The following is a 14,507-nucleotide window of genomic DNA, read 5'->3' as shown; positions in this document are numbered from 1 at the left end:
TACCAGTTGTCCATCAATGTGAAGATAAATCAAAGTGTTCTCTTTGTATGTTGTGGCTTCCTTTGAACCCTTGAGGAACTTCTTCCCACATTGACCCTCTGTTTGTAGACTTGATAAGGTTTTAAATTCATTGAGTGGTATCTCCAAGAACTCCACAAACAATACAACAAATGATCAATGGCTTTTGTTCCCAGGGGACTTGCTGAGCTTGTATGGAAAGGGAGAAATATTCTCCCTTTCTGTCCATCTAACCACATTAGAATAGCCTCCAAGAATGATTAATAAACATTAAGAATATAAGTTTTATACCAGTTTGCTACTTTTAACTACTGTATGATATTTTAATAACCAGATATAACACAATAAAGTTTGTTTTACATGTATAGTCAGTCCTTGAAATAGTTGATATATAATCTTGCCAACTTTAATAAATACATAATCTCTAAATCTCATCCTTTATGTACCTTAAACAACATACTCAAACTGTCATAACTTGCAAAACCTCTCCATTCTTCTTTATGATGGAACCTTCCATGAATCATAATCTTCATATAACTAAGTCCTTCTTTACTAAGGTCATTTATATTCTTCTAACGTTTTCTTTTAAGTATTGCTTCCTTTTTAATAATACCATGAGACATAGGAACATTAAAAGATGTGTTTATAATATGTTATGATTTTTCCCATGTGGGAGGAGAAGAAGCAATGTCTGTCCCATCCACATAATTCCCAATGATGATGCAAAGTACAATGTCACTGAAGTCCATCCTAGGGAATCAATAAATTGATTGAGCTTACTTACTGAACATGAATGAAAAGATACTTACAAAGGTTTTGATACTGTGGTGGTTTTAATCAAAATGGCCCCCAAAGTCCCATAGGGAGTGGCACTAAAGAGGTGAGGCCTTGTTGGAGTAGTTGTGGCCTTGCTGGAGGGAAGTATGTCACAGTCATTTCTGCTGCCTGCTGGTCTGCGTGTAGAACTCTCAGCTCTTCCTCTAGCACCATGTCTTCCTGCATGCCACAATGCTTCCAGTACAATACAACTAAGATGGCTCTCTTAAAAGTATGATGCTCTGCCTTACTGTAGATAGATTTTTACACAGAGGGTCTCTTTATCCTCTAAATCTCTAACAACCCTGGTTAACATACTATTCGTCTTTGGGTAATTTTAGAGGCAGTCCTCTTTTAGCTAAATTGTACTTTGTGTAAATTACTATTTTTTTAAGCATTGGTAAATCCTTTATATCACCAATTATAATCTTCGGCATTGGAGCTACTAGGTGGAGTGCTACCCAGTATATGAGATGCCATTTACAACCTCCTAAAATCAACTCCAAATGGGTCTTACACCTAAATGTCAAAAGCAATATACAGAACTTTGAAGGTACTTGAAACTAGGCCTCTCTGAGTTTGGCAACCTGCATAGGCTTTGGGAGGTTTGTCTAAGAACCTGGTGTATAGAGCAAAAACATCTCCACCTCTAATACTAGGAACAGACTTTGGAGATCGGGGGCCTGGGACTTTGGAAATGGTTTCTTCAGATCCTCAGAACCCAACATTTTCCACACAAGACACTGTGGTTATCAGTCCCAACACCACTGTGGACTTTCTGTATAATGTTCTTGAGTTACCCTCGTTCCTCTTTTGCAATGTTGTCTGATTAGCCTCCTTTTGAATTTGTATACTTCATTTTAAAACGGAACCCATTGATTTCCATTAACAAGAGACTTGCTGTTGAATTTGGTACAAATCTCCAGCGATTTGGAAAATGTCTGTCCTTAGATTGGGAGCCCAGTCTGGGAACCACTGTGCTGTGTCCCTTCTGCTTACCTGATCCTGTCACTCAGTCCTCACTAGCCAATCAGAGCTTCCAGCAGACCTGCCAGTCAGATGGGTGTGTTCTTCCAGGAGCCAGGCATCTGGTTCAGCTCATTTCCTTAGGAAGTCGGAAGTTGTCATGTATGCTGAGTCTTGAGCTCCATTGTGGAGTGAGTCAGCTCAACAGCAGCACCATGGTGAGTGAGGGGCTGCTCTCCACAGATGGGGAGGAGCACTGGGCCAAGATGAGTGAGGGGCCACTGTCCCCAGGTGGGAAAGAGTGGCCAGCCATGGTGAGTGAGGGGATGCTGTCCCCATGCAGTGAGGAGTGCCTAGTATTGGTGAGTGCCTTGCTGCTGTCCCCAGACTAGGTGGAGCAGCCAACTGAGGCTGCTGAACTGGTTTGGTGGATCCTTCCCTGGCTAGGATGGAGCAAGCTTCTAGACACAGAGTTCAGCATGTTCTTGCCTGGTTCTGCCTAGTCCAGCATGGTCCTATGTTGTCCTTTAAATCACTGGGTGGGGTTGTCAGCTTCTGAATAACTGTACTGCCTGAGCTGTATCTGCACAGAGCATTGGGAGCAGATCTGTACTGAGACCTATCCTTGTTTTTATCTTCACTGTGAAATTCTAGTGCCTTTAATACTTATATTGTCAAATGTGGAGAAATATCACCAGATTTGCCCAACTTGGAGGGTGCTGTGCCTTGGAAGAGAAACAGGAAGTGCTCTGGGAGATGGGTGGATTTTACACTACCAAATCCCCAGATTAGGGTCCGGTCTGACCATAGTGTAGAAGGACAAACCTGAGAAGGATTTGCTCTCTAAGTCATTTGATCTCTGCTCACCCAGTAGAGTAACTTTGAATGTTCTGAAATGCAACTGAGTAGTCCTAGCTAATGAGGGACTCTGGGAAGGCTTAGCAGTCAGGAGCACCAGTAGGAGGTAGCTTACAGGTTCTTTCCAGGATTCTCCTCTTTTTGTGCTGTAGGGAGTGGTAAGGAAGTCCACAAGCCATGACATGGTGAGTGTGAGGACCACTGTCCCCAGACCAGAAAGAGTAGGTTGGCTGAGATGTCAGAGCTTCTTGGACTGGGATGGACCATGAGCCAGACTGAAGTCTGTTGCTTCTCTGGTAACCTGGGTAGTGGCCCTTGTCCTCTGAGCTTTGTTGAGTATGGGTTCCCTGGGGAGGGGAGGCTCTGCCATCCTGGCATGGGAGACTACAGCTTGTAATATCACCACATCATACTATGTAATTGAGGATAGCTTTGAATACCTAATCCTGCCTCTGCTGCTTAGTTCTAGGTACATAGTCCTGCAAACCTTACCAGTTTGAATAATAGAATGTGCACAAAAAGGACCCTGTGTTTTGAATGAGGAACAGGATGTGCTCTAGGAGAATAGAAGAATGTCTACTAAAATGCATACTTTCTTGACTAGGGCCCTGTCTGCTGGGCTGGAAGGGCAGAGCTGGAAGAACTATGCTTTCTGAATTGTTTGATCTCTGATTACCCAGTAGGGAAGCTGTTAATATTTTGAGGCCCAGCTTGGTAGCTCTAGCAAATAAGGGACTCTGGGAAGGCTTAGCAATCAGGAGTCCTAGTGGCAGGTAGCTTGGAGATTCTTTCCAGGATTCTCCTCTGCTTCTGCTGTAGGGAGTTGTAAGGTAGACCACAAGCTATGCCATGGTGGGTGTAGGGTGTTCAGAGCAGGTCTGCTGAGCTGTCATTTCTGCTGGAATTCGCATGGACCATGAGGCAGACTGTGCTTCTGGTGGACCATACGGTGCCTGTGGCAGTTGTCCTTGTCCTCTGAGCCTGCTTGTGGATGGATTTCCTTGGGACGGGGAGACTCAGCAGCGCTGGAGTGGGGGGATATGATGCTTGTAGTATCACTGTCCAGTGTGCACACATGGGCATGCTTTTGGTGTGCTGTGATAAGACATTGGAAAACTGCAGGTCTGGTATCTAGAAGTTCTGACCATTGCACTTCTCTTTCATGTTTGTCTTATAAGTGATATCAATAATTTAGAATCTGGTAGAAAGATGGAGATGTGGACCATCTTTCACCAAGACATGATTAAAATGCTTCTAACTTTCTGCCACCACCAGCCACAATGGTGTTTTTCAGTGAAATTTCATTCTAGAGGATAAAAGGGGTTTCTGAGCTGCAGTGGTTTATCAGGTGTGCATGGTGTTGGGTGGGTGGCTAGAGCAGAATCAACATCTCAGGCCATAATTCATGTGACAGGAAGCATTCATAAGTACTAAGAAGTCTTTGTTTCATGATTTGGGAGCTGATTGGTGGCCCAAAAGAAGGCCTGCTATGTGCCCCCACTTACTCTGTCCAACTGGTTGATTCACTTTTCTAATTTATATGTCCATACACAGAAATGAATATGAGCTGCTGAGTCCATTTGGTATTTCTTCTAGTTACATGATTTCAGTGCAGGCCACTTTGTTTTGGATAATCAACTAGGAGGCTCATCCCTGGGAAAAACAATTTTCCCTCTCAATAGTCATTAGTTTCCTGTAGTACTTTGTCTAGGGAGAGGGTCTCATTAGATCCTCCCCCCCACCCCGAACCTTGTATGTTAGTATGTGTATTTGGCCATATTTTCTCCTTCACCTGGGATCTACTTGCAGGGCTCAGCTGTGACTCTGGGTTCCCAGCTCCTGTATGATTCCAGCTCTGGAGGTCCATGTCTCTTCTTTCAGAGCCATGTGTGTGCAATAGATTGATTGTCCTGCTATCTCTATCTCCACTGGTCTTGATCTTAGAGCAGCTCTCCAATTTAGCTGCCAAGCACTTCCCATTCTTTGTCTTTCCTCAAAACTGAGGTCACCATAGGAGTGCCAGGTCCTCTGAGTCAGGCTAAAAATAATGTCTGGCAGGGCATTTCGAGGGAGGGGGAATGTCTGTGAGCATGTTGTGTGGGTGTGTCTGTGAGGGTCTTGCCTGGTGGTGCATCAGTAGATTGCTGTGCTTGTGAAGAGAGGAGTGAAGGAATTGCTCTATTATTTTCCTAAAGATGGTCTTTAGGTATTTTGCTTTCCTTCAGCTGTGTTGGAATATCCAGGGCTTCTGTAGTAGGGTATCTGGGCTTTGGTGGTGACATGTTGCCCTGGCTGTTGTTGATTGTGTTCTGAAGGTAAAGTCTAGGTATAAATCTGGGTTTGGGGTGATGATGGGTCTAGGTGCCTATTTCCCAGTTTGTCTTGGTTGTGTCGGTGCTTTGAATTTAGTGTATATTTACTCTTCGCTTCTGGTCTATATGTCCTATGGTTGAGCCGCAAATGGGCACCTGAAATCTGGTGGCAGGCTTGGCTTCTGTTCCCTCAGGGAGTTTCCATTCAAGTTGGGGGCAACAATGAGGCAAAGAGGTTAAAGGGAACTGGGGGTAGTGTGATGGGGGTACTGCAAGAGTGGGGAACATTTGTGGGCAGGTGACTAATATGGACTTCTGGCAGCTGTTGTGTCCTTTGATCCAGCAGGGCATTTCTGCCCGAACTGGGGTCTGGGACACAGTGACAAGGAAGGAAGTGGGTTGGGTATAGTGTTGGGGAATACTGAAAGAGTGGAGGAGTTCCATGGCTGGACAGCCTACCTGGACTTCTGAGGGCTGTCATGGCCTCTGGTTCAGTAGTGTATATTCAACTGAGCTTACTGTCCTCTTCTTTGGGCTGGCATATCCTGCACTTGAGCAGAGGATGTCCACTGAGTAGGGGGCAGGCACATGACTACAGGGGTGTTGGCTAGAAGGTTGGTAAAGTATTTTGTCTGTGGGAGCTGAAGGAATGGGGAAGTTCCACGGGTCAGTAGCTTACCTGTAGTTCTGGCTGTTGTGGCCTGCTCATGAGCATGGGATGTCTGTCCAAATTGGAGGCTGTAACAATGCCACATTCCTCTCATTTTGAATGGGTACATATGTTGGAAAGATTTAATTTCTTTTCTTGATTTTAAAAGATGTCACAGTCAAGAGATTTGAGTATCAGAAGACATTTGTACAGTGTTGTGACTGTTACAGACTATGAGTATCATTGAAGTTAGTCTAAATGCATTTTTATTTATGTTTTCTTTTTATTTATTCTTCTCTTATATAATACATTCTGATCTGAGACTCCCCCTCTCTACTCCTCCCAGTTTCTACCCCCCACTATCCCACTCACCCAGATCCACTGATCCTCTGTTTCCCTTCAGAAAAAGAGTAGGTATCCCAGGGATATCAACTGAACACATCATAACAGGATTCAATAAGACTTGGAACAATCCCTCATGTGAAGGCTGGATTAAGCAACCCAGTAGGAGAAGTGTCCTAAGAGCAAGCAAAAGAGTCAGAGACACCCCTAATATACAGTTAGGAGTTCTTCAAAAGCTCCAAGCTAAGCAACCATAACATATATGGATAGGACTGGCCACAGATCCATGGAGGCACCATGATTGCTGTGATCCCTGCTTAGTTGATTCTGTGGGCTGTGTTCTCCTTGTGTCCTTGACCCTTCTGGCTCCTACAATCCCTCCTCCTCCCATCTTCAGCAGGGTTCCCAGCACTCCAGCTGGTGTTTTATTAGGATCTTTGCATCTCCACCAATCAGCTGCTGGAAGAAGCCCCTCTGATGACCATTGGGTAGGCATCATTCTCTGATTATAGTGGAATATAGTTAGGAATCATTTCATTGACTTTTTCCTTTTGGGTTGATTGTATTTGGTTCTACCCTAATTCTCTGAGCCATTCAACTTCCAGATCCTTGCCCCGCCTGCAGGGCTTCAATGGGTTCTCGACCACCCTAAGGAGGGAATGTAGGGACAGGAGATACAAAGGAAAGACACCAAGTCTGGATTCTGATCAAGGTGCACTTTATTTTTCTTCCACAAAGGTTTATATAGTTCAGCAGGGTGGGGGGAGCAAGAAGAGGTCATCTACATAAGGTGGGGCAAGCTAACAGGATGTTTGTATAGGATGTTTACAGGGTGAGAGGGTCAAGGGCTCTGACTCAATGTCCTGTTGCTAGGCAACCTGACTGTAAGATGATCTAGTTACCCATCTTATTGGGGGTCTGTATTTTTCCACTAACTAGAGATTCTGTCCTTGTCCCTGACATCTCCCCCTGCTTAGTAATAATCTAAGGGCCAACATAAACCAGGTTCGAATGGTCTAAAAGGAGGGCTCTGAAAGAGGCTTTGCATGGAGGATTACAGAGGCCCTATCCCTCTAAAGGTTGTGGAAAGGTCCGAGAGGGAATGTGTCTCCAGACTCAAGCACCACAGGTGTCCCCATAGTGTGGGAATCAATGGACCGTGCAGTTTTTTGAGGGAACAGAAATGGGTAAACACAAGGCTGCTACTGCACAACTGCTATGCAACAGGGCAAATAATCCAGGCTCTCGGATTTTGAGGTACCATGGTCCCCAGCCTGTGCAGTCCCAGTTGCACTCCAATCATGCCTTAAGTGAGCCCTTTTCCCACACACAGGTGCAGCCTCCCCTGAGTGAAGGGGTCTGTGTGGGGCATCTCCTCAGGGGAAATTTCAACCCTGGAGTCCTGCATATCAAAGCAGTGGTAATGAACCTGGATCTGCCTGGCTGGCAGGTCTGTTATTTGGCTTCGGATGAACCAAGTGAGCCAGGAAAGTGCCCAAAGGCAAGGACCAGGAACATGCCTACAAACAGGTCCTAGGAGGGAGGAAAGAAGGGTCGTTAGCCAAGGGGAGTTTGAAAACTAACTCTAGAACCACCCAAGCTCTTGTTCTCCTTTTCTTTTTCTCTTTTTCTAGTCCTTTTTTAACCTTTACTATACTATCTCTGACTACCCCGGTGTAGTCTGCAAAGAAGCAACATTTCTCTTTGAGCACAGTGCAAAGGCCACCCTGTTGTGAAAAGAGGAGATCCAGGCCTCTCCTGTTCTGTAAAACTATCTTAGCTAGGGAGGAAAGGGATGACTTGAGGGCAGAAATTCCCTGTTCAAATTGGGCAATATCCTCATCTATGGACAGGTGAAGCTCAGAGTAATGTTGGTTGAACAGGACCAGAGAGGCAATTTCTGTGCCTATTTCCACTGCTCCAACCCCCAGAAGGACTGCTAAGGTGATGGCAGTAACAGCCTCCTGTCAAGGCAGTCGTCTCAGCGCGGCTTCTCTTCCTAGAGAGAATTGATCTAGGAATTGATCTGAGGAATAATAGGTTAGTCTAGGTGGAAGGGACCTAAGTGTCCTGAGGGGCTTCTCTGGTGCTACCCTGTTTGCTGTGCTACCTGCCAGCCACAGGATGTGTCAAGCTGGCCCAACATGGCTATGACCACCTGTGACGTCAAGGCCAGCAAGTCCAACAAGCCTTTCTGACACTTTGGATTGAAAAATTCAGCACTGCCCTTGGAAACATGACCCCTGCTATCAGACTTGACAAGCAGTGTCCCTGCTCAGCCCAGAACGTGATTGACTATGGGACTTGTATACTGTGTGAAAGGTCTCAAACACAGTTTGCTGTAAAGTTCCCGCTGTCCCCCCACAGGAACTCTGAGCAGAGTGATAACAGAGCTAAAGGGCTGGTGGGGTTTGCTGTGGGTGAGAACCACAGCCTGGATTGCTTGCCAGAGGGACAGCATTTAAAACAGAAGACGTTTCCTCAGGAGAGGGGCTATCTCTCCTGGGCAGATCAGGTATATTTACAGCTCCAACCAGGTGTTCTGGTAACCATCTGGGAGCAGAGTGTATCTGGTCAAGAATGCAGGCCGAACCTCGTCCCCAAATAAGGACCGGGTCAGGGCCTTTCCAACTCCTCGTGAGGGGATCTCGCCACATGGCTAGAGGCCGGGTGACATCTGGAGAAGGGTGCCAGTGCCTGTCAGCGGCAGAGTGCCCTGCAGCATCTAAGGTGAGGAAGTTGAGAACAAACAGAGCATGGCTCAATTGATCTCTGGGGGAGGTAAAATGAAGGTTAGAAGACTTGAGACAAGCCAACCAGGTCTTTAGGGTCTGATAGGCTCGTTCTATTATGCCCTGTCCCTGGGGATTGTAAGGTATCCCTGTGGTATGAATAATTTGTAGACTATCACAAAAAATTTTGAAGCCTGTGCTGGTATAAGCAGGACCATTGTCTTTATCTTAGCTGGTTTTCCCAAGGCAGAAAAAGCAAGAATCAGGCGAGAAGAACATCCTTTGTTGCTTCCCCAGCATGAGGAGAGGCAAAGATAAAGCCACTAAAGGTGTCTGTAGAGACATGGATAAATTTTTGTCTGCCAAATTCAGGGCAATGAGTAACATCCGTCTGCCAAATTTGGTTGGGAAGGAGGCCTCGAGGGTTGACTCCCAAGTGTGGGGCAGGGTGAGAAACAACACAACAGGGACATTGTTTGACAATTTCTCGGGCCTGTTGTTTAGAGATCTTAAAAAGAAGATGGAGGGTCTGAGAATTTAAATGGTGGATCTTACGGGCAGCTTGGGCTTGTAGGACTGAGCCGACCATGACAGGGAAAATTAACCTGGTGACAGCATCGGCCTGTGCATTGCCATCGGTTAACGGTCCAGGAAGATCACTATGGGTTCTAATATGGCCTATAAAAAATGGATGTTGGTGAATCAGGACAAGCTGTTGAATCTGGGAGAAAAGTGGGGTGGCATTGGAGGTAGGCCTTATGGCTGGAGAGGTTTCTAACAAGGGGATGGAAAAGGTAATATAGGCACTATCTGTACAGATATTAATAGGTTGATCAGAATAGGTCTGAAAAACCTTTAAAATTGCTGAAAGTTCAACCAACTGCACTGACCAGAAAGGCATCAGGAAGGAGGTAGGGCGGCCTTGGACCACGAAGGCTGCAACACCATTAGCGGGACCATCAGTAAAGACTGTAAGTGCACGAGAAATCGGACCGGTTTTTGTAATTTTTGGAAAGATGAAGGGATGTAGCCGGGCAAAATGGAGCAAGGGGTCATCTGGGAGGTGATTATCCAAGGTCCCCATAAACCCTGCCAAGGCAACCCCCCACTTATCTAAGGTTTGGAACAAAAACTGGGTTTGATCCTTGGGATAGGGTGTGAGTATGATATCAGGATCCTTACCAAAATATTGGCGAGAGGTCTGTCGTCCTTTCATAATGAGTGAGGCCACGTGTTCAGGGTAGACGGAAATGACTCTTGAAAAGTCAGCGGGCATGTGGACCCAGAGGAATATCTTGCCTTTAAGTTTTGGTTCCTGAGCATGTTGCCAAAAGACTCCTGTGGGGGTGTGTGGTGTGGGCAGAACTATAAAATATAGTGGTATGGCATAGGAAATCTGAAAACAAGACTGTTGGTTAATGGCAATGGCTATCTGAATCAAAGCCTCGTTGGCTGCAGGGGAAAGCACATGGGGTGATGTGGGGTCAGGGTCGCCCTGGAGGATCTCGTAGAGGGGAAGGAGAGAGTCCGTAGGAAGTTTAAGATAAGGCCTAAGCCATTGGATATAACCGAGCAATTGTTGGAAATCATTTAGAGTATGGAGATGGTCAGTGCGTAACTGGACACGAGGAACGAGGACCCGGTTTGAATGGAGTTCCAACCCCAGGTAATTGAAAGGGTCCTGGGTTTGGACCTTATCTGGAGCAATCTGTAGTCCCAATTTATTAAGGGGTCTACTGAGTTCTGAAAAACATCGCTCAGGGGAGATGGGGTCAGGTGCAGGGAGGAGAAGGTCATCCATATAATGTAAGATATATATCTGGGGCCAATTAAGTTTAACAGGGTCCACAGCCTGAGCCACGAATTTCTGGCTGAGAGTAGGGCTGTTGGCCATGCCCTGGGGTAATACCTTCTTCCATTGATATCGAAGCATGGGTCCCTAAAAATTGGGGCGGGGAAGGCTGAATGCAAAATAGGCTCTATCCTCAGGGTGCAAGGGAATAGTAAAGAAACAATCTTTAAGGTCAATGACCATCTTGTAAAATTTAGCAGGAATGGCCACAGGCGAAGGCAATCCAGGCTGAAGTGCCCCCATAGGCCTCATTACCTTATTTACTGCCCTTAAGTCTTGAAGGAGCCTCCATTTTCCCGACTTCTTTTTGATAACAAATATAGTTGTATTCCAAGGGGAGTTGGAGGGCTCAATGTGGCCAGCCATAAGCTGCTCCTGTACAAGCATAGTGGCGGCCTGTAGCTTTTCTTGAGTAAGGGGCCACTGATCCACCCAGACAGGGGTCTGGGTTATCCAGGTAATTTTGTCTGCATGGGGTACAGGAGGGTCAGTGGCCACTACTAAAAACCCGAATATCCCAGCCCATGTCTATCCTCCTTGGGAATGAGCTGAATTGGTTGGACTCGCCCCTGAGCTGCCTTGCCCAAGCCTGTGCCAGGGATATAATCCATCCTTAGCATTTGTTGTGTGACTGTAGAGTTTGGGCTATATAAGATTACTTGCATTTGTGAAAGTATGTCCCTTCCCCAAAGATTAACAGGCAGGCCCGGAACCACAAAAGGAGTGACAGTCCCCTGGTTTCCTTCCTCGTCCTTCCAGGAAAGTGTCCTTGAACTAATTAAAGGATTATTAGACTGACCGATTCCTTTTAAATCGGTGAGGGATGGAACCAGTGGCCAGGCAGATGGCCAGTGAGACTGAGAAATGACTGTGGTATCTGCCCCTGTATCCAAGATCCCCTGAAACTTCTTTCCCTCTATGGTAAGGGTGAGAGTAGGGTGATCCTGAGTAACAGGCTGGACCCAGTAGGCATCCGAGGAGCCCAATCCAGCTGACCCCTGAGGGGTGTTTGTAATTTAGGGATTATCACAGACAGACGAGGGTAGAGGAACCAGCTGTGCCAGGCACGTACCTTGAGGAATCGTGACCATGCCATTTACAGCAGTGGCCAGAATCTTAATTTCACCTGTGAAATCACTATCTATTATGCCAGGGTAAACCTGGACCCCTCGGAGGGCTGCAGAAGCACAGCCAAGGACAAGCGCACAAACCTTAGGAGGCAAGGGCCCTGTCACCCCTGTAGGGATGACCTGAGCCCCTTCAAGGGAGTTTAATACTGTTTCGGTGGCGGCGGCGGCGGCGGCGGCACACAAGTCCAATCCGGCACTCCCTGGAGTTGCTCTCTGGAGCGAGGAGAATGGAACTGGGGCAGGAGAATTTGTTGAGGCTGGGGAGGCAGGAGGTGAGAGGACCTCAAGGCCCCAGGGTGCGCTCTTGGAGGCATTGGGGCCAGGGGCTGGCCCCTTTAGAAGTTTCCTGGCACCCGCGGAGGAAGGGGCTGGCCGAGATAATTGCTTTTTGACCTGCATTCTGTAACCTAGTGGCAGCCTTTGTAGCAGTGGGGGCAGAGAGTGGGAGGCAGGGGCCTCATAGAGGCGGCCTCCTGAGCCGGCTGGGCTAAGGGCACGAGGCTGTGACCTTTCTGGGGACATTCCCTAGCGGAAATGTCCTGGTTGTTTATAGAAATAACAGGTGCGGGCCCCAGGCTGTTGTGAAGACCTCAGGGCAGCCCCTATGGCTAATCCCATGGCATGGACAGTGCCAACACCTGAACAGAGTCTTACATATTCAGACAGGTCCGCTCTGTTTTTATGAGGGTGGAGGACTTCCTGGCAGGCAGGATTTGCGTTTTCAAAGGCCAAGTGTTTAACAAAGGTGCTTTCATGTTCGTTAGGCCCAAAAAGTCTCTCAGCTGCATCATTTAAGCAAGCAACAAAGTCACTAAAAGGTTCATCAGGGCCCTGACGAATCTTTGCTAATGAGGTGGTAGCTGAACCCTTTTGGGGCAGGCATTTCCAGTCCTGGACCCCCGCGTTTTGAATCTGGGCCAGGAGGCCAGGAGGGAATTTTGCCTGTGCTGCATTTGTATCATAAGGGGGGGTTGCCGAGGAGTTTCTTTAGCGTCCAAGTTTTTGAGGACGGCTGTTCAATATTTTTTTTGAGCAACTTCTCGACAATTTTCTGTAAATTCTGTTTTCCAGAGGAAAAAGTCACCCCCAGAAAGAGCCGCACTGGCAAGGAAATACCAATCATTAGGAGTTAACCAATGTTCGCTCTGGTTTTCCACTAAGGCCAGTGTAAAAGGAGCTGTAGGACAATACTGAGCACAGGTGGATTTCAGCTTTTCAACAGGGCGGAAATTTAATTTAATTTCTAGGTCCAGGAGATCTGATGTATTCTTTGAGCCTGCAATGGTACCAGATATACAAATGATGAATATATATATATATATATATATATATTCATATATACACACACATATATGATACCATAACTTAAATATTTTCTTCATGTATATGTTATTTTTGAAAGGAATGAAGTTTAATTTAGATGTGTAAGTTTTGCCAGTGTGAATATCAAGAAGTTGCCAGGTAACAATGGAGTTCATAAGAGAGGGTCTGATCCCTAGCGCCTGTAGTTAGAGATTGTTGTTGAAGAACCAAAGCACCCCCATTTCAAGCAAGACCCTCACCCCATCTTGAAATAGGACTGAGTTTTGAAATTCTCAGAGCTGCTGCCATAGGTCCCAGGAACTCAAAAGTACAAAGTCAGGATGTTTGAAGGACTATCTAGTAGCAATTGATTAACCATAGAATGTCCCAATGCTGGTGATAGTCTATAAAGTTTGACAAACAAACGGTCAAAACTGCAAAGTAAAATAACACAGAAATTCTGGGAAGCCCCTGAAATGTGAGTCAATCAGAATTGTACCCATACTAGCAACCCTAACTGATGTAACCTTGTGATTTCTGCCTTTAAAAACTGAGTTTGCAGGGTGGTGGGGATCTCCTCTAGCCTCCACTGTATTGGGGTGCTCGACAAGGTCCCTGCTGCGGGGCTTGAACTGCTTCAGTAAACCTTGCTTTTGCATTGTGTGTCTCTGGTGGTCTCTTTGGGGGTCTCTTGTCCCAGGCACAACAGTTGTGAGCTGGGAATCAAAGTCAGGGCCTGTGAATATATAGTCAGTGCTCTAGGTGTTGATCCATTGATTTTGCCCCATGAACATGTCATTATAGCAGTAAGGTATGAATGGATGATCCTGATTTCATCTTTACCTCTGCTTTGAACACCCAAAAAAATACAAAATTGATGGCTTCTAAAACTAACTTAGACATAGTTCTTAAAGAAGTTTCCCAGCCCAAATCTTCAGAAAATGAGGGAAGAATACAAAAAATGATGAGGAGTGTAATTGACAATACAAGCCTTAAAAAGTGTTTGATTGCTGGACCAAAGCCACAAGACTTGAGTTTGTCTCCTGTGAGATCAAAATGAGCCATCTTAGAAATAAGACCAAAATGCTTTCACCCTAAAACTAAGGCCTAAGATTTCTCCTTTTAGGTAAAGGCCATGAGTTACTAGAATAGGCCATGAGTTACTGAAACCAGTCAGTCCAGATTCCAGAAACCAGGAAGTGTAATGGTACAGACAGAGGTAATGACTGCCTGACTATGGAATGTCCTCTCCCTGGTTTCCAGGGTAACTGACCACCTGAGTGCAGCCAATGAGAAATGGTGGCAGGCAACCACCCCCTTAGAAGCCATGATTTTTAGAAAGCCCCTAGAAGCGAGCCAATCAGAATTTTACACATCCTAGTATCCCTAAATGATGTAACCTTGTGGGTTTTGCCTTTAAAAACCGAGCTTCCAAGAGGTAGGGTACTTCTTCCAGCCTCCACTGTGTTGTATGTATTGGATGAAGTCCCTGCCTAGGCTTGTATTGCTTTTGGATATTCCAAATTAAAT

The 14,507-nt window shown here is 46.1% G+C and overlaps 1 protein-coding gene across 2 annotated transcripts in view; it reads left to right on the top strand.

Annotated features, from left to right (window-relative positions):
• The window catches only part of LOC143269384 (disks large homolog 5-like), a 70,713-nt gene that overhangs the window by 39,567 nt on the left and 16,639 nt on the right, over positions 1 to 14,507 (top strand). Inside the window, exon 1 of one of the 2 annotated variants that reach the window (XM_076554481.1) lies at positions 1,938 to 2,018. The exons of the other annotated variant lie outside the window; for it this stretch is intronic. Within the exon in view, the coding sequence (XP_076410596.1) occupies positions 1,965 to 2,018 (54 nt within the window). The 5' untranslated portion in view covers positions 1,938 to 1,964. Of the gene's footprint in view, positions 1 to 1,937; positions 2,019 to 14,507 lie in introns of those variants that run through there. 2 annotated transcript variants of the gene reach the window in all.

Source organism: Peromyscus maniculatus, chromosome 18 (assembly GCF_049852395.1).
Source record: "Peromyscus maniculatus bairdii isolate BWxNUB_F1_BW_parent chromosome 18, HU_Pman_BW_mat_3.1, whole genome shotgun sequence".
NCBI lineage: Eukaryota > Metazoa > Chordata > Mammalia > Rodentia > Cricetidae > Peromyscus > Peromyscus maniculatus.
Note: the sequence above shows the minus strand (reverse complement) of the source record. Positions and strands in the feature narration are given on the sequence as shown.